This window comes from Triturus cristatus, chromosome 11 (genome assembly GCF_964204655.1).
Source record: "Triturus cristatus chromosome 11, aTriCri1.1, whole genome shotgun sequence".
NCBI classification, from domain to species: Eukaryota; Metazoa; Chordata; class Amphibia; order Caudata; family Salamandridae; genus Triturus; species Triturus cristatus.
The window spans coordinates 990,505,341-990,531,460 of record NC_140594.1 but is presented as its reverse complement, the minus strand read 5'-3'; the positions used below and the strand labels follow the sequence as shown (position 1 = coordinate 990,531,460).

Sequence of the window (26,120 nt, the reverse complement as noted above, 5' to 3'; positions counted from 1 at the left end):
CATTGTAGGTCTAAGGTAGGACATGCCCTGATGTGTGTGGCATGTCTTAATAGTGAATTACAGCCATTTTCGTTTTTCACTATTGAAGGCTACCTGCTCTCCATAGGCCAGAATGGGCTGCTGGGATCGCTACACGCTGTGACCCCAGTGGACTCAGAGAGCATGGTAGAAAGTCATGTTTAGTATGCCTGAACTCGGGGTAATAAAGTACATCTTTTAGTAAAGGTTATTTTAATATCCTGGGTTTGCAAATGCTACTTTTAGAAAGTTAGCCTTTGCGTGCCTAACCATCTCAGTCCGCCTCTGCTGTGTGTGTGTGTTCTGCCCAGCAACAGTACAGGAGCAGGGCTGGGGGATTCCAGGAGACAGGTTGGCTGCCAGGTGGTGGGTAGAGAGATTACACCAGGATGGGTGGGAGGAGTGCACCCTGACTCTTGAATAGACCTGTGCTCTGCCACCACAAAGCCGGCGCCGCCCCCTGTGGAGCGGCTGATGTCTCTGCCCTGCTGCTGAAAGGAACAAGCCGAGTCACCACAACAGAGTGCTCCAAAACTGGACTGAGCCAGGCCCAGGCCCCCTGGCGCTAAAGAACAAAAGAATCCCTGTATAAAAGTAGGAGCCTGGCTCCTAAGAAATCAGATCCAGATTGAACCACGAAGGAACTCTGCCCGACTAGAAGGACCTGGAAGAAGCTGAAGGAGGAGTAACTTTCCCTGATCTGAGGGATTGGCCTGCAGTAGGTGCCTTGCTGAGGAAGGAGAGGAAAAAGACTGAAAGAGACTTTTGCACTTTGTTCTTCAACGATCTCCAAGGGCTTGAAAGAAGAGCTTGCCCCCTGAACTGAACCCCAGGACCAGTGGGTTCACCGTGTCTCCGCTCGTCTGAGAATTCGAGCCGTGTGCTTTCTCCCGCCGGAGTGCTCTGCGCACCTTCGCATCCCTCCTAGGGCCGTGACACCCAGAAGCCTGGCCGCCTCCACTCGCCGAGAGCCCCGCTCTACCTGAGTCGCTCTGGACCCATCGAGTCTGGCCGTCCCGCTTCCCTGTCACCTGCCTGCTACTGGAGCGCGCTTGGTGCCCTCTCGCCCTCCCGCCGGATTTCTAGTGGGGAAGTGAACTCAAGCCTCAGACGGCCGCCCGTACGTCGTAACGTACCCGGCCGCCCCGCTTCACCTCCCAGCCTGAGTCTGACCGTGCCGCCCTCTGCAGTGACCTCCCGCACCGTCCGTGTCGGAGGCCCTGGGCCGCACCTGTCTACCGAGAGCCGCCCGCTGAATTCTTGATCCGGAGACCCACGAGGTGCAGAACCTGCATCTCTCCTGAAGACTCGTCCAAACACATCGCACGTCCCCAGGTACAGTGAACTCTCTATCGGACTCGGGGTCCGCAACGTTCTGATTTCCCCGTATCACTGTATCCCGGGTGCTCTGCGCATCACCGTGACTGGACCGACTCAACCGAGCCCTGTGAAGCGCTCGTGATCGAAGAAGATACCAAAGACTAAGAACAGTGCCTAATTATCATCTTGTGGCTTCCATTTCGCAACCGTTATTTATGGTCTTGTACATGCCTGCGTAACAAAGAATCTTTTATATAAAGCATCCGTATTTTTGATACAACTTACGCCTGGTGTCCGTTTGTGGGGGATCGTTGTGATTTACTGTGTGTTATCATAAATGCTTAACCGACAGCGCCCTGAAGTTTAGCCCTGACTGCTCGCGCCACACTACCTATAGGGTGAGCAGGGGTTGTTCTGAAGGGGTAATTCTCTCGCCCTGAATAGAAGAAGGGACCACTGCTTGTCACAAGTACCTACCTGTGCCAACCAGAGGTTCCCCATTCTAACATTGGTGGCTGCGGTGGGATTTCGAATTTGCATTTATGATTTACATACAGTGAATTATTGATCACCACGTAGAGCAGACCTATAACGCAGCCACAGATTGATTGACAGTTGTTGCTAAAGAAGAATCTCCACCTTGCGAAACCATGCCTAGCTCAGTCAACGGAGGCGGGGCGTCCTCTGTGTTCTCTGGAGTGGATGACATCGATTGGGAGCCCGAGGCACTGAAGAAGTGCCCCAATGATGTCCTGAAAGGATATCTCTCCAAATACAGAATCAAGCAAAGCGGGCTCACAAACAAGGATCAGTACGTAAAAGCGCTGAGAGCCTGGTACGAGTCGAAGTTCCCAGAGGATGCACCGGAGGAGATACCCCCAGAAGGTGTTTTTGAGCCTAGCAGAGGCCTGTCGCCCGAGGAGATGGCCGACAGGAGTGCTGCCCGAGCACACGAGGTGGAGATGGCAAAACTGCGAATGGAAATGGAAAGGCAAAAACTGGCCATGGAGCATGAGGTAAAAATGAGGGAGTTGGATCTCAAGGCCAGGAGTTTAGACAACTCACCCTCTGGTGGCAGCAATTCAACAGAGTCAAGGGTGCACATTCCTAAAGATGTAGTCAAAGAATATTATAAGCAGGATGATATTGGGCAGTGGTTTAGGGCCTATGAAGTAGCCATGTCCTCCCACCGGGTCCCTGAGAAGGATTGGGGAGCGGGGTTGTGGGGAAGGTTCCTGAGTGAGGGGCGGGACACCCTGCTAGACCTCCCCTCTGATGTCCACACATCCTATCCACACATGAAGGAGGCTCTTATGACAAGGTATGGGTTAACTCCTGAATTGTACAGACAGAGGTTTAGGGATTGCACCAAGAAACCTGGTACCACTTATGTAGAATATGTGACCTTTTTTTGCAGAGCGCTGGATGGTTGGGTGAAGGGTAGCAAAGTGAATGATTACCAAGGGCTGTTTGATTTAATTGCATGGGAGCACTTGTCGGATAATTGTTTTCCTGAGCTACGCCAACACCTGATCGATAGCAAGCTGTCCAACCCGAGGAAGCTTGCTGAGGAGGCGGACCGCTGGATCAGCACCAGGGTCCACAAGGGTCCCATGGGAGGCCCCGCCAAAGGTGTTCAGGGTCCCCAGCAGAAGAGTGGGGGGGACAAGGGTAAACAGAGGGAGTTCTACAGAGGGCCCCAAAGTAATTCCCAAGGGAACCAAGGGAAAGGTTCTCAGCCACCCCCACCCCCGAAGCAGACCGGGGCCCGACAGGTAACCCTGTTCAAAGAGGGCCCCTCAGATGTTACAGGTGTAACAACCTGGGGCACATTTCCGTGGATCCCAAGTGCCCCCTGTATGGTAAACCAGCACCCTCTGGTGCTCCACCCCCCAAGCAGGTGAATAGTGTAGCCTTGGGGAGGGAGATAGATGTCCAAGGGGGAGGGGATCCCGTACAGATGACCCTAGTCTCGTTAGGAGACAGTGAGATGGTCGCTGAGGCCCATCTGCCCCCCAATACTCAAAAGTATGGGCAGTGGGTGACCATAAATGGCAAGAGGGTGGGGGCTCTTAGAGATACAGGAGCCAGTGTGACTGCTGTCAAGCAACACCTGGTGTCTCAAGAGCAGGTTGTCCCGCACGCATTCTGCCGTGTTGTCAACGCTGACAACACAGAGAGTCAGTGTCCAATGGCTCAGGTTCCCTTTGAGTGGGGGGGGGTCTCTGGTACTCTGCAAGTGGCTGTGAGAGAGGCCATGCCTGTTGATTGTCTCCTAGGTAACGATTTGGAGAGCTCCCCTTGGGAAAAGGTGGAGAAGGCAACTCACCTGCGGATGGTGGGCTTGCCTGATTGGGCGTGCATGACCACCCGGTCGATGGCAGCCAGTAGGGGTGTTGAAGGAACCCTGGAGCCTGAGGGAGAGGCCCAGGAACCGGCCTTAGAGAGAGGGCAAGGGAGGCACGGGAATCCGGCTCCTGAAGTTCCCACGGCCCAGGAGGAAGCAGACCTTGAGGGGGATGCCCTGGAGCCTACCGGGGAACAGATAGCCGAACTGGGGGACCTGCCTGAGCTGACCCATTGGCAGCAAGAAGGAGGCCCCACCAGGGAGGAATTCTGCAGGGAGCAGAAAGAGTGCCCCTCTCTAGAGGGTATGCGGCAGCAGGCTGCAGCCCAGGCCAATGGTGATCAGTCCGGAACTCACTTGATCTACTGGGAGAACGACCTCCTATACTCAGAGCCTAAGGTTGCTGAACCTGGGTCAGCCCGTGCGCTGGTGGTACCCCAGAAGTTCAGAGCCTTCCTACTGGGGCTGGCTCACGACGTACCGTTAGCAGGACATTTGGGGCAGGACAAGACCTTTGAAAGGCTTGTCACCCACTTTTATTGGCCTCAAATGCGCCGGAGTTCTGACACTCACTGCAGGACATGCCAGACTTGCCAGGCAAGTGGCAAGAGTGGAAGGAAGCTGAGAGCTCCACTCCAACCTTTCCCTGTGGTCAGTACCCCATTCCAGCGGGTGGGGATTGACATTGTGGGGCCACTGGACCCCAAGACAGCCATGGGCAACCGGTTTATCCTGGTCTTGGTGGACCATGCCACCCGGTACCCTGAAGCCATCCCTCTGAGGACAGTGACGGCCCCCGTGGTGGGACGGGCACTGATGGGAATTTTCTCACGAGTAGGATTCCCTCTAGAGGTGGTGTCTGACAGGGGGACCAACTTCATATCGAAATATATGAAGTCCCTTTGGCAAGAGTGTGGTGTAACCTACAAGTTCACCACACCTTACCATCCCCAAGGAAACGGGTTGGTTGAGCGCTTCAACCGAACCCTGAAGGGCATGATTATGGGTCTCGAGGAACCCATGAGGCGTAAGTGGGACGTCCTCTTACCATGCCTTCTCTTTGCGTACCGCGAGGTGCCACAAAAGTCTCTAGGGTTCAGTCCCTTTGAGCTTTTGTACGGCCACCCAGTACGAGGACCTCTTAGTCTGGTCAAGGAAGGATGGGAGCAATCTCCCAGGAAACCTCCCCAGAATGTATACAGTTACATGCTGGCTTTCCGGAACCAGACTAGGCGTTTCAGGCAACTTGCCGAGGCAAACCTGGAAGCCAGCCAGGAGGAAATGAAGCGGTGGTACGACCAGAATGCCACTCTGGTTGAACTTCAACCTGGCCAAAAAGTGTGGGTCCTGGCCCCTGTGGAGCCTTGTGCACTCCAGGACAAGTGGACAGGACCCTTCGAGATTGTGGAGCGCAAGAGTTCTGTCACCTACTTGGTGAACTTGCGGTCTCCTAGGAACCCCTTGAGGGTCCTACATGTCAATCGACTGAAGCCCCACTTGGAGAGGTCCGAAGTGGGCATGCTCTTGGCCACCGATGATGGGACGGAAGAGGAGTCCGAGCCTCTCCCTGACCTCTTGGTAGCCTCAGAGCGAGACGGGTCAGTGGATGGAGTTAACCTCTCACCCACCCTGACCCCTGAGCAACAGGGTGACTGTCGCCAGCTGCTGGGGCAGTTCCCTGACCTGTTCTCCCTGGTTCCTGGTATCACAAATTGGTGCGTCCATGATGTAGATACAGGAGACAGCTTACCTGTGAAGCACAAGGCCTACCGGGTAACTGACAGGGTCCGAGCCTGCATCAAAGAGGAGGTCTCGAAGATGCTTGCTCTAGGGGTGGTTGAGTCCTCCAGCAGTCCTTGGGCCAGCCCAGTGGTCTTGGTCCCAAAGGCTGCAGCGCCGGGTGCCACGCCCGAACTCCGGTTCTGTGTGGACTACCGAGGACTCAATTCAGTCACGAAGACTGACGCGCACCCCATCCCCAGAGCTGATGAGCTCATCGATCGGTTAGGGGCTGCACGGTACCTCAGCACGTTTGACTTAACGTCTGGGTACTGGCAGATCGCCTTGACTGATGGGGCCAAAGAGAGGTCCGCATTCTCGACGCCAGATGGGCATTACCAGTTCCGGGTGATGCCCTTTGGGATGAAGAATGCCCCTGCCACCTTCCAGAGGTTGGTCAACCAGGTGTTGGCTGGGCTGACCGAGTTCAGCGCCGCCTACCTGGATGACATCGTAGTGTTCAGCGGCACATGGGAAGAACACCTGCAACATCTCTGGGAAGTGTTGATGGCGCTGCGCAAGGCAGGCCTCACGATCAAGGCAAGCAAGTGTCAGATCGGGCAGGGTTCCGTGGTGTACTTGGGACACCAAGTGGGGAGCGGCCAGGTGGCGCCCCTCCAACCCAAAGTTGAAACCATCCTGGCTTGGGAGCCCCCAAAGACCCAGACGGAGGTGAGGGCCTTTTTAGGACTCACCGGGTACTACAGGAGGTTTGTCAAGGGATATGGCAGCATCGTTGCCCCCTTGACAGAGCTGACTTCGAAGAAGCAGCCCAGAAAAGTGATATGGACTGACACCTGTCAGAAAGCCTTCGACACCTTGAAAACTGCCATGTGCACGGCGCCCGTGCTCTTGGCTCCTGATTTCTCCAAAGAGTTCCTGGTACAGACGGATGCATCAGAGCATGGTGTAGGGGCTGTTCTCTCACAGATCACTGAGGAGGGCTTTGACCAACCCGTAGCCTTTATTAGTAGGAGGCTACTTCCCCGGGAACAAAGGTGGAGTGCGATAGAGCGAGAAGCATTTGCTGTGGTCTGGGCGCTGAAGAAGCTAAGACCCTACTTGTTTGGGTCTCACTTCCGGGTTCAGACCGACCACAGGCCCCTCAGATGGTTGATGCAAATGAGGGGTGAGAACCCAAAACTGTTGAGGTGGTCCATCTCCCTACAGGGTATGGACTTTACGGTGGAGCATCGCCCTGGCACAGATCACGCCAATGCTGACGGTCTGTCCAGGTTTTTCCGCCTTAGTGATGCAGAACTCCCTGGGGTAGGGTAGTTCTCCCCACTTTTCAGCTGGAGGGGACACGTGTTAGACCTGGCACCATTGGCGTGGGTCACCCTTCCATTTTTGTCTGTGCCTCAATGTGTTTTTGTGTTGGTGTTAGCTGCTCAGGGCACTGTGCCACTGCCATCCAGTGCCACAGTGCAAGTGCTCCCTATGGTAAAATGTATTATGTGAATTGACTTCCACGTTTGGTTTATTTGGTTTACTATCAGTCCCTAGTAGAGTGCACCGGGGGTGCCGAGGGCTTGTATATCCAAATGCTGCTAGTGGGCTTGCAGCACTGGTTGTGCCACCCACCGAAGCAGCGGGGTAAAATGTGTCTAGGGTCTGCCACTGCAGAACCTGCGCGCGGTCTGGTACCGTCGCGCTGACTGAGCAAGTGTCCCCACTTGCCAGTCCCCAAACCTTCCCTTAACTACATGTCAGTCACCCCTCTGGTAGGCCCAAGCGCAGGGTGCATTGTAGGTCTAAGGTAGGACATGCCCTGATGTGTGTGGCATGTCTTAATAGTGAATTACAGCCATTTTCGTTTTTCACTATTGAAGGCTACCTGCTCTCCATAGGCCAGAATGGGCTGCTGGGATCGCTACACGCTGTGACCCCAGTGGACTCAGAGAGCATGGTAGAAAGTCATGTTTAGTATGCCTGAACTCGGGGTAATAAAGTACATCTTTTAGTAAAGGTTATTTTAATATCCTGGGTTTGCAAATGCTACTTTTAGAAAGTTAGCCTTTGCGTGCCTAACCATCTCAGTCCGCCTCTGCTGTGTGTGTGTGTTCTGCCCAGCAACAGTACAGGAGCAGGGCTGGGGGATTCCAGGAGACAGGTTGGCTGCCAGGTGGTGGGTAGAGAGATTACACCAGGATGGGTGGGAGGAGTGCACCCTGACTCTTGAATAGACCTGTGCTCTGCCACCACAAAGCCGGCGCCGCCCCCTGTGGAGCGGCTGATGTCTCTGCCCTGCTGCTGAAAGGAACAAGCCGAGTCACCACAACAGAGTGCTCCAAAACTGGACTGAGCCAGGCCCAGGCCCCCTGGCGCTAAAGAACAAAAGAATCCCTGTATAAAAGTAGGAGCCTGGCTCCTAAGAAATCAGATCCAGATTGAACCACGAAGGAACTCTGCCCGACTAGAAGGACCTGGAAGAAGCTGAAGGAGGAGTAACTTTCCCTGATCTGAGGGATTGGCCTGCAGTAGGTGCCTTGCTGAGGAAGGAGAGGAAAAAGACTGAAAGAGACTTTTGCACTTTGTTCTTCAACGATCTCCAAGGGCTTGAAAGAAGAGCTTGCCCCCTGAACTGAACCCCAGGACCAGTGGGTTCACCGTGTCTCCGCTCGTCTGAGAATTCGAGCCGTGTGCTTTCTCCCGCCGGAGTGCTCTGCGCACCTTCGCATCCCTCCTAGGGCCGTGACACCCAGAAGCCTGGCCGCCTCCACTCGCCGAGAGCCCCGCTCTACCTGAGTCGCTCTGGACCCATCGAGTCTGGCCGTCCCGCTTCCCTGTCACCTGCCTGCTACTGGAGCGCGCTTGGTGCCCTCTCGCCCTCCCGCCGGATTTCTAGTGGGGAAGTGAACTCAAGCCTCAGACGGCCGCCCGTACGTCGTAACGTACCCGGCCGCCCCGCTTCACCTCCCAGCCTGAGTCTGACCGTGCCGCCCTCTGCAGTGACCTCCCGCACCGTCCGTGTCGGAGGCCCTGGGCCGCACCTGTCTACCGAGAGCCGCCCGCTGAATTCTTGATCCGGAGACCCACGAGGTGCAGAACCTGCATCTCTCCTGAAGACTCGTCCAAACACATCGCACGTCCCCAGGTACAGTGAACTCTCTATCGGACTCGGGGTCCGCAACGTTCTGATTTCCCCGTATCACTGTATCCCGGGTGCTCTGCGCATCACCGTGACTGGACCGACTCAACCGAGCCCTGTGAAGCGCTCGTGATCGAAGAAGATACCAAAGACTAAGAACAGTGCCTAATTATCATCTTGTGGCTTCCATTTCGCAACCGTTATTTATGGTCTTGTACATGCCTGCGTAACAAAGAATCTTTTATATAAAGCATCCGTATTTTTGATACAACTTACGCCTGGTGTCCGTTTGTGGGGGATCGTTGTGATTTACTGTGTGTTATCATAAATGCTTAACCGACAGCGCCCTGAAGTTTAGCCCTGACTGCTCGCGCCACACTACCTATAGGGTGAGCAGGGGTTGTTCTGAAGGGGTAATTCTCTCGCCCTGAATAGAAGAAGGGACCACTGCTTGTCACAAGTACCTACCTGTGCCAACCAGAGGTTCCCCATTCTAACATTAGATCATCTCAGTCTCCTACTCTCGTGTCCATCTCAAAATCCTCCAGACAATTGACTTTCATTGAAGCTTTCTCTGGGAGCGTGACACATACATCCCTGAGATATGCTGTCATGTCCTATATAACGTTAGGCTCCATCTAGAAGATGATCACGTCACTTGATCTTTTTGATCTCTTTGTTCTAAAGGAAATGTGTAGAAAATGCATACAGTTAAAGCCACATACTTTGCAGTGGTAGAAAGTTCCTATGTTTTTTTTTTACCTAGAGATTGTCTCTATATAGCTTTAATGTTAAACAATCAGTGACTGAGATCATGCAATTTAGTTTCTTGTATGACCCATCTTACAACTCTATATAACACAGCTTCTTTTGTTTCTTCTGAAGAAAAAGCATCAGAACCTTACTAGTTATTTGCCTGCTTTTGGCCACCCAGGGAGATTTCATCAAGTGCCATTTTGTAGAGGCCATCAGGCATTCTATATGGTTACATTAATTAGTACACCTAGCTTTGAAATTGAGTGCTTTAAAGAGTCTGATTCCATGCAGGACCTCATGTTGATACTATATGTATGTCTACGTGCTGTATGCAACCTTAATTCTTCAGTAACATACTCTTTTAGAAATGGGGTTTCTGGTTGGCTATGGTATGCACCTAAGCCAGGCAGAACCCACCACTCTAGTCAGGGTAAGTTACACACCACAAATAACCTGTGCTCATGCTCTAGTAGCCTGGCGCAGAGCAGTCAGGCTATCAGAGGGAATGTGTAAGGCATTTGTGCAACACACACAAAGATTAACCCAATGTGTACACCACAAAACAACTCCACACAGGTTTAGAACATTTGGCAATTTCTTTATATGTAAAATAAACCAAAACAACAAAAATTCAATCTGTAGATTCATAGATATTCACTTTTAAAGGAATCAAAGCAGTGCTTTAAGATATGCGAGTATTGGTAAATACTTTAGTCCTGGAAACCATCATGCTTCCTGTAGGTCAATTAAAGTCCCACTGTGGGTTTTGTAGTAGGCAATTTGAAAGTATGCGAAGTGCAACACTGTACTGCCAGGACCACTCGAGTCCTATTCAGTAAATCCCTGTGACCCTCGGTCGTGGGCTGGGGCCAGCCGCTGGTGGTTAGGGCCCGCTCGAGTCTGGGATATACACAGGGTATGCGTTGGAGGCACTAGCAAAGTGTGTGTCCCCACTGCGAGGAGCACAGTACAGTGACGTCGGGTCCGCTCAGGTCCAAGACAGGCAACTTAATACATCACTTAGGCACATGGCCATGTGGCTGGGCTCAAGATACCTGGTCAGTTGTGAGGGCGTTGAAGCTGCTCCTGTGGTTGCTGTGTCGTTTGGTGCGGTCAGTGGCTTTCACTGACCCTGCAACACGGTGTCAGGCTCTGGCCGCTCTGGCTGGAGTGGGGAGTAAATGCAGGCTCCTCCAAGGATGCCCTTCACAAACACTTGGCCGCACGGGATCCACGGTGATTGAGGTTCCCAAGGTGCGTGGCAGAAAAAGAAATGACATAACCAGAGAGGCTCTCCATTGGCGATCTTGTTGCCCTGACAACCAGTTGCCAGGAGGCTTCCAGCACTCTGGTACTGAATCAATACTGTGCCTCCACAGGAATGTAGAGTGCGGCTTCCGGACACCAGTTAACCCGATGCGAAGAACAGCCTCAATTTCAGAAATAAACAGTGAGGCCTGGTGGGGAGAAACCCACAGCACGCTGAGCCCATGACAATTTGGCAGCACTGTAGTTTCAGGAAAATGTAGAACTTGTGGTTGCAAGGTCTTTGATGTCCCTGAAACCTCAGGGAGAACAGGGGGCAAGTCAGCAAACCCTTGGAGTCACTCTGGGTTGTTTAATCCTTCAATCTTCTAGCAGGGCAGGGGTCAACAGGCAGCATGGCAGCGCAGTCAAGTAGGGAAGCAGTTCCTCAGAACAGTCAGGAGCAGCAACATGGCAATCCTTCAGCACAGCAACCTTTACTCCTGCGTAACTTCTTTCAGGTCCAGTAGTGTACTAAAAACATGGGGTCAGGGCCCCAGTACTTATACTCCAAAACGTCTTAGATGAATGGGTGACTTCAAAAGAAACCCTTACAAGTGTGCAACAATCCCTTTCAATCCAGCCCTTGCTCCAGACTATTTGTGGAGGGTAACTCAGCCCTTAGTGTGAGGGCAGGGCACAACCTATACAAATATGAGTGTGCCCCGCCTCTCCCAGCCCAAGAAGACTATCAGTATGCAGATGGATGCAGATGTGGCCCCTGTCAAACCCAGCCTTTCCTGTGTTGTGGTTGTCTGGAAAGTATGCACCAAGTGTAGTTGTCACCCAGCCCTAGGAAGCTGGGTTTCTGTTGCAGTACCCCCCCCCACACTTTTTGCCAGATTTCTGATGCACTTTCACTTGATGTGCCCTGGGTCCCTGCCAATCAGGTTCCCAGGGTCTGTGTTCTTTCCCAAAACTGTACCTTTGTACCCCACATTGGCACCACTCAAGCGACATGTAAGTCCTGTGTAAAAAGTACCATGGGTACCAAGGGCACTGTGACCAGGGAAGGCCTCTAAGGGCTGCAGCACATATTGTGCCACCCTCAGAGGTCCTGTACCTTAACACACACACACTGCCATTGCAGGCTGCATGTTTTGTTGCAGAGAAAAGTGCTATGCCTGCAACCCACTGCCTATGGTATAGGTAAGACATCTCTCTAGCTGGGTGCACTATACCACTGGTGAGGGTACAGTTGCATGAGCACTTACCCCTACGGTATCTAAGTCCATTCTTAGACATTGTAAGTGCAGTAAAGCCATAAAGAGTATATGGTCTGGGAGTTTGTCATTACAACTCCACAGCAACATAATGGGTTCACTGAATTCTGGGAAGGTTGGTAGCAAACTTCTCAGCATCATAAACCCACACTGACACCAGTGTGGTAATTATTATACAATGCACTCATCGTAGAGATGCCCCCTGAAAAACGACCAGCCTCTGGTGGGTTTCTTGACTAGCACACACCAGCCTGTGAGCTATGTTTCTGGACCCCTGGGGTGGGAGCCTTCGCTCCCTGAGCCCAGAAGCAAAGCCTTTCCTGGGCGGAGGTGGTCACACCTCTCCCAGGCCAGGAAGAGCCATCTGTGGCAGGGGAGCTTCAAAGGCCTTGCTACCTTTGTGACGCCGCTCTCCCAGCCTCTCCTACTATCAGGAGCAGGCCCCCTTCCTGCCTCCCCTCCTTTTCGGTGGGAAGACAGGCGGGAAAAATAAGCACAGGCCAGAAGGTGTGCCCACCTATGCCAACCCTACCCCTCCGTTGGAGGTGAGGTGAAGCCCGCTCCCCAGTGCCTGCCATTTTGCAGATAGCAGACACTCTCCAATCGGGATTAGGGATTGTGCCCACTCCCTTCACGTGGGGTGAGCACACCAAGCATGTAGTCACCCAAAGGTCAGTAGCCTATTGGCTACTGACCTAGAAACCCCTAAAACGCCTCCTAAATACAGTATTTAGGGGGCAGCCCTCAACCAAAAAGGGAGATTTCTACAACCTACAAAGAAGAGAGATGAAAGAAGATGCCCAGCAGAGGAGACTGCAGAGAAGAACTGACTTGGCCCCAGCCATACCGGCCTGTCTGCAGTTTTCCAGAGATCCTGCGCCAAAAGTCGCCTTGTCCTGCAGCCAGAGACCTCCAGAACCCCTGGGACAACTGACTGCCTTCTACAAAGTCCAGATCTCCTGTGAACAGCAGCTCACGTCAAAAGAAACTGCCAAGAAAGACTCTGAGCCTGCTGAGGACAAAGAAACCCGACGCATGGAACCACCACTGCAGCCAGCACCTACGGCCCGAGTCCGAGTGGCCCACCAGACCCAGCGAGGTCCCCCAGCACTCCAGTGTCCGAATCCACCATGGGTTGACCCCGCTAGGGCTCCCCAACGTTGCCTGCAGCTTCTGCATGGAGACCCCCCCCACCCACCCCACGACCGTGAGTGGCCAGGTAAGGTGAAATCCAACCTTCAAAGACACCCCTGCATCCAGCCATCCTGCGCCCTGGAGAAGAGAACTGAAGGTGCACCTACATCCCTGAGCCCTCCAACTTACCTGCCCAGCTGTTGGTTCCTCCTGGAAGACTTACTGGACCGAGCCTGAAGCTAAAAACCAAAACCGGCAATCCCCATTGAAAACAGGCAACCAATGCAAAACCAGCACCCTGCACTCGGCCGCCCCTGTGCCACTGTGGGTGCGCCTTGTGTGCTAAACCGGATCCCCCTTTGCCCTGAGCCTAAGTCCAGGAGCTTTGCTCCCACAACCTTGTGGCCTGCTCGTGAGCAGCCAATAACTAGAGGCCCCCTACCCCCCATTGGATAACATTGGGCCTCAGCACTCTGCAACCAGTCGCCCTAGTGCCGCTGAGGGGTTTTTGAGAGTTTATCCTTGACCCTGGGGGAACCCTGGTTGTAACACCAGAAAACCAACTCCCCAAACCAAGTACTTACTTGTAAACCGATAGCTTTGCTTTCTCCCATAGGACTGCATTGACTGCTTTCTTGTGAAAATTGTTCTAAGTGTGGAGTTGGTTTGTATGAAACCCTAAGAAACTACAAATGTACAAAAACTGATTTACTTACCTTTTCTCTAGGATATATCCCAGTGTGATATCTAGGCATATCACACTGAGTAGAAAAAGTAAGTTAAAAGGTAATCTGAAAAGTAAGTGTAAAGTAATTTTGACTGTTGACTTGCCTGTAAACAAACCAATTGCATCCAACTGCATCTCAATTGTATTTCAAGTGCAGTATACCTGGAAAGTATTATTTCACTTACCTGCACCAGGCCTGGCTTGGTTCTAGAAATAAAATAACTAAATAATATTTTTATGCAAACAAATTGGTCTGAGTTCAGTCTGTGAGTATGTGACATCATTTCTTGCCTGAGTGTGTACAATAAATGCTTAACAACACCCCCTGATAAAGCCTTACTGCTCCTCCACCCTACCACAAATAGAGAGTAAGGTATTATCTACTTTTACCTCTGCCTACCTTTGGGGATCCACTGGACTCTACGCACACTATACCTTACTTTGGTATAGTATAAACAGAGCCAGTTTCCTACAGAGTCAGACTGCAAAGCACACAGTCATAAACACAGAGAAATACCCACTTTCTAAAAGTGACATTTCTAAAATAGTATCGTAAAATCCAACTACCCTAGTAAGCAGGAATTAGCACCACTATTCTAAATATAACAAACATAGCAGCGCCACTCCTTACCGATCAGAAAGAACCACTCAAAAATAGATAAGGGAATTCCCAATGCTCACCTATGAAATAAGTAGGTCTCACAGCTGTGAAAAACGAAATAGGCTGTTTGTTACTACCAGGACATGCAGCACATAAAAGCACATTTTTTACCTTTTACTTATACAGCACCCTGCACATAGGGATACCTAGGGCCTACCTTAGGGTTGACCTATGTGTATTAAATGGGGAGTTTAAGGCTTGGCAAGTAGTTTTAAATGGCAAGTTAAGGTGATAATAAACTGCATACACTGGCGCTACAGTGGTAGGCCTGAGACAGGTTTGAAATGCTACGACTGTGGGTGGCACAAGCAGTGCTGAAGGCCCACTAGTAGCATTTAATTTACAGGCCCTGGCTATATGGTATATATACCACTTTACAAGGGACTTACAAGTAAATCAAATATGCCAAACAGGTGTAAACTAGTCATACCATGTTTAGAGGAGAGAGCACATGAACTTTAGCACTGATTAGCAGTGCTAAAGTGCCCAGAGTCCTACAGCTAACAAAAAGGTCAGAAAAATGCCCGGAGAAAGGCGTAAAGTTACGGGACAACCCTGCAAAAAGGGCCAGGCCTGTTTGTACATTTGTTGTTTACTCATTTTTGAAGCATTAGTCTCTTTCTCTAGCGTCCTCCTTTTATAATGTTTTGTGGTGTTTACATCTCTTACTTTCTTTTACATTTTTCACTTTTTTGTCCACTAGGATGTTGATTCTACTGTTTGGGCAACAGTTTTGGCTCTGATTTGGCTTCACAGCACTGGTGCTGATCGTAGAGATGAGTGGGAATTATTGGAATGGAAAGCGCTATCATGGGTCAAGGCAAAGGCAGGTAAGACATGGAGCCTGGCAATATTCTCTCACCCATCTCTTGATATGAGCATGTGTCTCTCTCCACTGTCACCCTCTTTACATTTCTTTCTCTCTTTCTCTCTCCCTCTCAGTATTCTGTTCCCCCTATCTTCTTTCCACACATGTTCCTTTGAGTTACAGCTGTCACTGTTTAATCATCCTGCTTCTAATGAATTTTGTGTTATTTTTTAATTTTCTAGGTTCCACTCTGGGAGGGTGTGTCACGGCTGGAAACTCCCTCCTGAAGGCATCTGTGGATACTAAAGTGTTTGGATTGTGAGAGGCTAGACAGAATCACATCTCTCCTTTTCTGTCCTGGCTTGTGCTGATAGTTTGCTCCTTTTAATGCAATCAGCTGCCAAAGAAATGTAAAAGTGAAGTAAACCTGTGCCTTTCAGAACATGTAGAAGAAACAATAGATTTTAAAAGGACAGAATTAACAAGTGGGTAATTGGCCACTGTATGATGTATGTTTTTGCAGAAGCTTGGAAAGCCTAAGTCTACATTACATATATGTATGTACCCTGGAATTCAAACTGCAATATGTTTAACAACTAGACGACATCTTTACTATGCCTCCTCTGTGGACAGTACTTTCATATTAAAGTCCGAAGTTTCCAAGCTTTGCAGTATCTGTATAAGGATTTAAAATGTTTGATATATATTCATGGAGAATAGGATTCTGGAGAAAAACCTTTGGCATGCCATGCAGTAAGAGTTTAATATATAGCTTTAAACACATTTCATTAGTGCAACAACTATCCTTATCTAGATGCTCTTAGTCTTATTATAACAAAAACAGCCATTACGAAAACTCAAAATATCAAATATATATTGGATCCTAGTCTTTTTTCAAAGTCCTATTCGTTTAATGCTTACCCTGTCATTTTATGTAATCGCATAGGATATAATTAAGATTTATTGGAGAAGTAGGTATTGTACACTAATGTACAATGTTACATCGTATACAGATTAGAACATTGGAATGTTGAGTGCTCAATTGAAGACAATGGAGTGTTCTGGGCTTCTAATGGCCGGTAGAAGTCCGGAGCATCAACATTCCAATGTTTGTTCACAGCTGTTGCTGTGAACATCTGCCTCATGGAGCCTGAGGAGATTTCAACCCCCTCTGGCTCCGTGAGGCCTTTGTTTTACTATTTAGAACATTCTGCCCTCTAGGGGTGGAATGTTCTAATAGCTTCAGAGCCCTCCGTAGCAGGCTCTACCAGCCATTAATGCTTCACCCGTGTTAAAGGTCCGAGCCAAGCCATTAATGGCTGGTAGAGCCTTCTACGCCAGACTGTAAGGCAATAATAATTATCGATCATTCAAATCCAGAGAAAGTATGCCTTAACTCACTTTTTGTCCTTCTTGTGTACATTCTTTCCATATGAAGTCTACACTCTTAGGTGCTGCTATGATGTACTGAGTACAGTGAGGTGGTATCATCTCAGAGACCTAGTTTGTCGACTGCCTCCCTACTAAGAAGACTATTTACTTTCTGTATCAAGATTGCATTGCAGCCAGACCTTTTCTTTCCCACCACCAGCCAATTCCTCAGGCACTGTTTTAAGAGAGAAGTCATTAGATTGAAACGAGAAATAATGTTCCTAACTGTCAGGAGGCTTCAGTCATTCCTTATGTACACACGTGCATTGTTCCAAGAGATGGCTTTGGTCTTTGGTAATTGCTTGTCCTGCCCCGTCATATTCTCATCTATTGGGAACATACTGTACATACTGTAGGGAGCAGAGCAAGTTTATTAATTTCCGAGTAGAGGCTGTGAGACCTATATTCTACATTATTCTTACTCGGGCCCTCAGCCATCTCATCTTTGTTATAATGTTTCTGTCCTTTGCACATCTAGATGAGGATTGATTGGAATCTGTGTTTACTCTGTAGTTTCCTTCTGATGCAGGAATATTTGCACTTTACGTATAGGGCATTTAGTCATTTCCATTTTGTTACGATTGAGTCAATGCCATTAAGAGGCATGACTCTCCTTTGGATATCTCATAGAACCTCTGTGATGTGTGTGCGTATCAGCACCAAATCTGCTCTTGTTTGCTCTGTGTGAGAATAGCTGGCAGTTTTCATTCGACCTACTTACAGCAGATGCAAATTTGGCTTTTTTTAAGCACTATAAAATGCTTATATGCTCAAAGGGCTGATTACTGAACTATGTACTTAATAACAAAGGTAAGCATTACTTGGAAGAATGATGCAAACCTGATTTAACACTGCACTAGCAAATGAAAGAAGATGGTATATGATTTAAAGCACCGTTTGGTGACTCCACTTTCTGGTACAAGAAAGTCAAATTCATGCTGCCTGAACACTCTGGAGTTGAATAGGCTTAAGACAACTCGAACACAGAGGCTACAGGAAACTCCTCTCACACAAGAAGGGTTGAGTTGAGCATCTGAAGGACATCTTTAGTGTGTCTGGAGCATGATGCCAAAATACCTCCTTATGGATACTTATCTGATCACAGATTCCTCACCTTTAGAATATCCCCTGGTACTAGACCAAATCCAAGATACTCTTTAGCAATGCTCTTGTGTGCCACCAGGTGGCGTCATATGGCTCTGTGGTTACCTCGCACAACACCATACTTAATAGAGCAGGGCTGCACCCTTGTACACTGATCCACTTCTAACTTGTCGCTTTTTCAGTGACTATAGGTATGTTACCAGGTCATGTACTGGGGAAGAGGTCTCCCCCAAATATGACAGGATTCAAGCTGTGCCATGACTATCGGAAGCAGATGCCCATTACAGTCCCCTCATGACATGTCCCTGTGGTGATTGGGCTCTGGGCAGCACTTGAAGTTGTGTGATAAGTGTGCTGAAATGCACCTGAAGTTGATCAGAGAGCGGTAAGTGAAACTTTGTAACCGTGTGCCTAGGAGAGGAGAGGGTGTGGCCTTACGGCTAGAGCGGGTGACCTCCATGCTGGGGAACAGGGCTCAAGTCTCGGCAGTGATGCGCTACATACTGTGATTCTGGGCAAATCACCTGATTTCTCCGTACAACAACAAAAAAATGAATGTGTTCGTCTGAAACGCAACTGGTGCTCCTGCAACTGATACCTTTGGGTCACGTTCGTGGTACATAAAACTCCGGAAAAAAAATAAAGAGGATGCAACATTCGTGTCAGCGGTCCCACTCAGACTCTAAGTGACAGGCCGTCTCTTTGCCGGCTGCACAAAGTCCTATTCAGTCTTCAAGTAAGTCAAAAACATACGATACGTACAAGAAAGCCAAGCAGGACTTTGGCGCAAGTTAAACTCTGGCGACAGGTCGCAATGGCTATACTCCTAGGGTCTTTGACTTCAGCGTCTTCTGACTCTGATTCAGTCCCACAACTGCACCTGGCGTGTTCCAAATTTCCCGGGCCCTCATCAACCCGCACTAAATGTGACCTAAAGTCCATGCTGCAGGCCTTTCGGCCCACAAAGCTGTAGGGGCTTCTAGCTGAACGTCTGCCAGAAAACCCTCCCCCAATTCCAACTGTCCCCCCCCCGGACTACGTACTCTGGCTTCAAGGTTTATTCCAGTTCATTCTATGTCAATGCTATTACCGACTCTACCAGTGCTGATACCAGAGAAAATCCCAACACAGTCTCCAACTCCACACCGACGTTGTTTCGTGCCAGGCCTATATTGGGTTATGAATAAGGCTGCCAGTTTTCCGTTTTTACTGATTTTTACAGATAAATACAGACAGAAAACATTTATTTTCTTGTCTGTATTTATTTTTAAATGTGGATAAAAATGGAAAATGGGTTGCTTTTTGAGTAATTCTGAATACTGTCTGCCATGACTGTTAGGCCAATTGCTGTGTGGTGTGTGGATTGATAGGTAAGGGGACTGAAAAAGAAAGGAATTTTAGGAAAGTGGTTTTAACAGCAGTAGATATGCACAAAGTTGAGACCTTAATATGCAGATTTTCTTATCAGTACATTGATTTATCTTCTTTGGTGGTTTACAACATTGAAACCTAGTAGGCATTCAAGCATGAGTGCATATTTACCCGTTAAATAAATGTGGAAATATACTAATTTCCGCTCCATTTTTCCACAAAACCCAAAATAAATATGGATAAATACAGATAAAATTACAAAAAATAAATATGGATAAATACAGACGGAAATGTCAACAACAAAAATACCATAAAACCGGGAGCCCTAGTTATGAGTTTACCAAGGCGTAACCAGTATTCATGCAGCCAGATCCCCCACCTCTTTCTCAACTCCAGTAGTATCAGAGACTGGAGGCTGTCGTCAACTCCAGCTCTGACGTGGTCTAGGGTTTACCAAATTTCCCTCTTGACACTGATGATGACGGGAGGCCCTAAATTTTCTCCCGCATCAATGCACATATGAGAACTGAGCCTAAACTTCCAAAGCGTCAGGGGGGCTAAATACCTTCCTGGAGACAGTGTTGGTCCACCAATGTAAGAACCATTTAACAAGGCTCTTACCAACACTCTCGTGGCCACTTGGTGTAAGTCATGCTCAAACCCTCTGGTGCCAGGCGACCCTGACTAGCCACTGGTGACCCTGGCTTTTTAACAAAATACCCTATACCTGAAAAATGTGTGTTACAGGTAAAGTCAAACCGAACACCTTCCCTTTGATCTCATTCCCCTCCACCCCCACATGATAGGTAGTCAAAATGTATCGATGCCTCTAGAAGGAAAATGTTTCCCTCGATAAGCATTGAAGGTGATGTGACTATTGGGCAGGAACCCCCATGCCTTATGAGACACAGCAAGAGAACGCTTGCTGGCTGTCCCGGCTCAAACAGTTCAGGATGGACAGGATGTAGCAAAGTGTGTGTTATGTACCATCCTGAACACCAACTGAACTAGTGGCACCATTGTAGTGCTTAGAAGGCACTGCTGTATGCAATAAGCTGGATTTTCAGGGATGTCCAGGCATTCCTCAGAGACATTTAATGGAGTTGCACTGTTTGTAGAAAGGACCGACTCCTCTAAAGCGATTGAAGGATAGTTGCGCCATTACAGGATCTTTGGTGTTGTAGTCTCGTGCCAGACCATTCCACTAGGAACACAAAAAATGTTGGGTCCTATCTTGCCTGAAGCGTTGGGGCAGAGGAAGTCACAAAGAATGTTGCACAATATAACATTTAGGAGAATAGTACTTAGCCTATAAAATGTATCTTTACTAGGTGCCAGTTAACATGTGTTCCTGTTTTGTGGAGTGTGCTGGATTGTATAACTTTGATGAAAGAAATAGTGAATCGTAGAACAGAGTTGCCCCAAAGAAATGATATGGTAGATTTATCAGTCAATGAGGTATATGCCCCAAGTCACTCTGTAAAGACAGTATCATTGTAATGAAGCATGATCTGTAGGATAGATATGGGAGAGAACTGGACTGTTCTGAAATGGTTTCCCACCTGTCTATAGCCATGGTTACAATTGCTAGTACCTCACTTCTCCTGTCAAGTTACAAGTTTTCACTGCATAACATGGTACAACAAAAAAGACCCATAGAAATACTTGAACCACTCCTCCTAAACCACTCGGATATGCCACTGGGTAATATAGCATGTTTTTGTATTACAGCATGTCCATTTGTGACAGGAGTGGATCGCCCATTCAAAAATAAGTTTGACTCCGACCCATCAGAGATAGCCTGCCAAAATTACTAGGTCACACTCCCTCAGAATAAAAACACAATCAAACCCAAGACATTTTTCGATTGTAATCTGTGTCATTTGTAAGATGTAGCTTGATTGCTAGTTACAGCGAGTTTAAGATCCCCATGTGGGCATACCCTTCCTACTTGGGCATACCCTTCCTACTTGGGAATAACCTTCCTAATTTTTGAACCAGAGACAGAATTGATTCCATCATTATACTGACCACCACAATTAAAGATTCTAAGGTAAGACTCAGACACAAGACAAGGTGGTCATTTAGGGGTATCTTTTGTACCATCTAATGTTTAATACATACCTACTAATGAAATGTATACCTTCTCGCAATTTCTCCCATAAATTCCTTCTCTGAATTTTAAAATGACCAACTACTGTCATATGATGATAATACAACTTCTGCTTGAGAAGTCTTCCAAACTGTCCTTAAAGCCCTTCTGTCTGCCCGGATAAAATGCCTGCCAGCTATTTCCAAGAAGAGACAGATATCATCTTATGTGGCTGCAAAGGCAGACTTGTCTTGTATAATATAATGAATTACCACATGTAAAAGAATCTTATCCTTGCAGCAGATATGATCATAGAGCAATGAACCATGGCAGTGTTTAAAACTGAGTAACAGTTATTAATAAGGTCAGCAGATTAGATAAACGTTACTAGGGGCCCTTATTAGAGGCAATGTAGTTGATACAGTTTTTGATGTTAGGTTGTTTTGCTCCAATATCTTCAATGGCCGTCACTTGGCCAAGTTCAGAACTAAGCTTTGGACAGCCCAGAATGGGACAACGTTTGACTGACACTTTAAATTCCTTAGTGATTTGTTTTGCTTGAGACGTCAAATGGACAAAACTACACACACGAACAATGTAGAATACTTTCTTACCAAAATCATTCTGCACTAATATGCATCTCTGACTCCATCAGGATTTCATAGGACATTTTAATGATCAAGGTAAAAATAGATTACTTGTATATAAAATACTTCAGTCATTTAGTTTAGCTTATAATGTGGAACAATGTTTACCTTCCATGCTCATAGTATTAAATACGCAACATAACTGAAGTTATTAAACTATAAATATGCCAATATAAATCAACTCACCAAACAAAAGTAAAATACAGTAACCCCCATACCATCTCTTAAGAAATCCCTTAAAGATTGCGTGTTCCCTTCAAAACAGACTGTGGTAAATTTTACAAAGAGGCAACATAGGGCCTTATTTAGAGTCTTTCTGGAGGACGGGATGCTTTGTCAAAACGTGACAGATATCATGACTCCTGTATTGCAACTGCTGTAGACTAAAATGCACTTGTAATGTAACAGACAGGACAACAGCTGCTTTTGTGAGAGCATCCAGTTCACCAATCTCTCAATGCGGCCCATAGGCTTGTGTTGTATTATATTGGTATTGATACACTGCTTTCCGTAAGCCACGCGAGGCCTAGAGCATGATGCATTCAACAGTGTAACGATATATTTAAAATGGTAGATCTGACTAATTTATAAAAATATGGACCAGCTGAGCTCGAGTTACTATATCTGAATTAATGCTAAAATAAAATGACTAATCTCTCCCTGGCACTCATGTAAAGACGTGTATGGATGCAGAAAACAATGGGGCATATTAGCAAGGGCGTCTTTGCTGCTTTAGCAGCACTTTTTGCCGCTAAAGTGGCGATATTTTAATCGCCCTATCAGCAAGCTGTCACTAACAGCTGTTAGTGACCGCTTTCTGGCGAAAGCGACCGTTTTGGGGGCTGCTTTGCATGTCCGCGATATTCATCGCTAATGACATGCAAAGTACCACGGAAACAGCCGCTAACAGACTCAACGCCTATTAGCAATGAGGCCCTGGTCCCGGTTGGCGATGAAAAGAGTTGCGCTAACTGGGGTTATCGCAGGAATTTTTACACCTGCTAAAATCCTGACTTTAGCCATTATCCTCAATGGGGGGTGGATTCTAAGGCTGAATCCTCCCCTGCCTATTAGCAAGCTTTACGTTAGCGATAAAAGTTTTATCGCTGTTTTACTTGTGTTTTTGATGGATTTTGCCGCTATCGCTGGATCTTATATCGCATTGGAGATATACGTTGGTAATAACGCGCTATCTCCGCGATCCAGCGGATCGCGGAGATAGCGCGTTATTACCAACGTATATCTTTATCGCCGTCTATCCAGCAATAGACGGCGATAAAAAAATATGCGCTAAGCGCGATTTGTAATATTTATCGCACGCCCTTGCTAATATGCCCCAATGTTTTCTCGCAAGAGAATGTGCATTTTTATCTCCTCCATGTGCCAGTTAACAGTAAACAGTGCTTGATCTTCACAGAGTCATTGTGAGGTTAATCAAGACTTGGGGACCATGTGGGCACTGAAGGGCTTATCGTCTCAGTCTTGGCAGTGTAGCTCTAGTATAACGAGTTTTTAATATCTACACAAATATTTATTCCCAAATAGAGACTACCACCATATTGTTAAGTTTAGTATACGTACGTAAGGATAGATTTACTATTCTCAACTCCACAACTGTGTAACTTGACGATAGATAAAACACATGGAAGCCTGTGATCTCAGAATAACGCTGATATAAAAACATGACTTAAATACCTTATTACAGTTGAGTTGTGCCATTTCAAGTCACCTGTAATAAGAAAATGACTCTGTTCAGAGATATTACCTTGTTACAATTGAGTTGTGATGCCATAATGCCTACTGTTAAAGCTAGCAGCCAAGGTGAAATACAGGCCATTATTACAGCTGCAGTTTAAACAAACACAAGCATTGGTAATGCCAATAGGTCTGGATTAAGAATGCATTTTCAAACTACACCTGAAAACCTATGTGCATTAATGAACCCTCCTCCCATAATTCATACAACAAAGAAAGAATCTCAGCGTGTAACTATGTATTTGGAGTTATAGACCTTTTTATATTAAACATATGTTCTTCAGCAAATTACCATCTGCTGGTTAAGTTTATTCTGTGCTGCAGATTGTTCTTTTACTGCATTATTGTGTGTGTTTGCAACCATACCATCTTTCATATGTAGGAACTAGATGTTGAGGGTTTTACCGGTTTGTTGAAAGGGTGATGGTATGTCCATGTATTATAAGGAATAATGTTCTTTCTGCCACTCGTCAATAAAGATATGTCAAGTCATAACAGATGTGGAGTTAATAGTCAATGTATACTTACAAATCTATACTTGTCATAGTTGATATGCAGAAGTCAATAATTTTGCAGGCGATTATGCTGTAGGTTAATACTCTGACAAGCAACGCTCTACAAATTTGTTGGGAGGATTGCACTGAAGGTGTACTGTTTGGCTTTTTGCAACCTGGATTCCACTGGAGTCGTCACTATATTGTGTTTTTCATTATCCTTTATTACAGCCATGTATAAACATTATTCTGCTGCACTGACAAACTTTTCTTGACATATTTATGAATAAATGGCCAACTTGGTGAAACTCTACATCTGAGCAGTGTGTTAACTTTCTGGTCCTTGTTTCCAATTTCAGATTCCATCTAGCATGAGGCATGGGAGATGTTTTGAAAAATAATGTTTATTATTGGCAGTGAGCAAACCGATGTATGTGTTCTGTGCACTACTAGAGATTAACAATTCGTGTCTAGTAACAGCTGCGGTCAGAAAGTGAATATAAAACGTATCAAGTTTGTAATATGAGTGTTTTTTTCATGCTGTATTTAGTTTGCCAAACAAATAATTGTCATTCTGTAGCCATCATGTGCAAACATTTTACTTAATGGCAGCAAACTATTATCTAAACAGTTAACTGTTCAATACAGTGAGTGAGTGCAACGAGGAGTAAACATAGTGATAAACAAGATGGCCACTGCAGCAAGCAAATTCTTGCTGTTGATTCAAAAATACTCCTTTTTCCATCTGGCTAGAAATAATTTCTGCTTTTTGTTGGAACTCACAACTGCAAAAGGCAAAACATACAATATACACAGATGGGATTTTGGGTCAGCTTCCTTCAGCCATTGGCTTGCTGTAATGAGCCCCCTTCAGCCATTGGCTTGCTGTGGTGAGCCCCCTTCAGCCATTGGCTCCTTGCTTAGTCGATCACGTTTTGGTATAAACCTATGGCATTTGCACATGGTGATAATTTTTGCTATTAGGATGTGGATTGGTTGAAGAGCACAAGGTAGTCACTTGGTTTGAGAATCTTGGTATTGGTGTTGCTGCACACTTCCACCAGTGCCCTCTACACATTGGCAGGCTTCCAGTCTGCTTGATGTGGTTGCTGGTGAACTGCCTCTCCCCACCCGTGCCCCATACCTCTGTAGGGTCTCAGCTCTTCTAGCCGTTCCACAGCGGCCCTCGCATCAGCACTTACTTGCAGCCCATGGAGCGGATGTTGTGATTCTGACGTGAGTGACACCTGTGATAAATGCAGTTTATCTCACCCCGCCTGTGTGCCTTGATTCATTGTTACAAAGGGAGACAAATATGCTTGACAGGTCGCTTATATAAACAACTTAAAGAAGAAAAAATAATAAACTCCATGCCCTTTTGTCTCCTGGGATAATTGCAATGCTCAAATTTGCTAACAAGTATTTTGAGATGGCTTCCACTAGCGTATGAGCACTGGTGCGGACACAGTTCTGTCTGTAGGGGCCTGGCCAGTGACATCAACAGTGCATTTTGGAGCACATGCTAACAAACGCATGGATTAAATGTGGAGTGGACAATTGCCCTGAAACTGGCACTTGCGTCATGATTCCTACTTGTGAGAAAATGCTGTACTTTTTTCCTCAGCACAAATGTTGTCAGGTACAGCCTGGCATAACTGGTATGGTGTAGTCCCACAATATTTTGAGTTTAGCATCTTTGAGGACGGAAAACGTGTTATACCATGGTATCAAAGCAAAACCAAAGGAAAGGACGGACGCAGTGTTGAACATTGCAAGCACTCACCCCCAGTCAACTGATCTGGGTTTAATCCATCACCGTTCTTTAGCCCACTCTGCCACCCCAGTTCAGACACGGCCATATGCAAATCAGTCTGACCCTGTGCCTCATGGGAACAGTCCAGCCCGAACAGCCAAGCCATGTCTTCCCTGGACCGAAAACAAGCTTCCTAGGACCGGTTTCTGGCATTTCAGCCGTCTTCAGCTAGGCTTGCTTGAATCCAGTGGCAAAGTGAGCAAGGGACTCACGTCTGAGCATACCCTGCCTACTTATGGCGAAC

General features: G+C 47.5%; 1 protein-coding gene across 4 annotated transcripts in view; it reads left to right on the top strand.

Annotated features, from left to right (window-relative positions):
* Positions 1 to 15,832, top strand: part of LOC146785794 (von Willebrand factor A domain-containing protein 5A-like) — a 310,735-nt gene extending 294,903 nt beyond the window's left edge. For all 4 annotated transcript variants that reach the window (XM_085635059.1, XM_085635061.1, XM_085635058.1 and 1 more), the window contains 2 exons: positions 15,065 to 15,191; positions 15,412 to 15,832. In XM_085635059.1, the coding sequence (XP_085491185.1) occupies positions 15,065 to 15,191; positions 15,412 to 15,491 (207 nt within the window). In that variant the 3' untranslated portion in view covers positions 15,492 to 15,832. The remainder of the gene's footprint in view (positions 1 to 15,064; positions 15,192 to 15,411) is intronic.
* Positions 15,833 to 26,120: the final 10,288 nt, after the last annotated feature.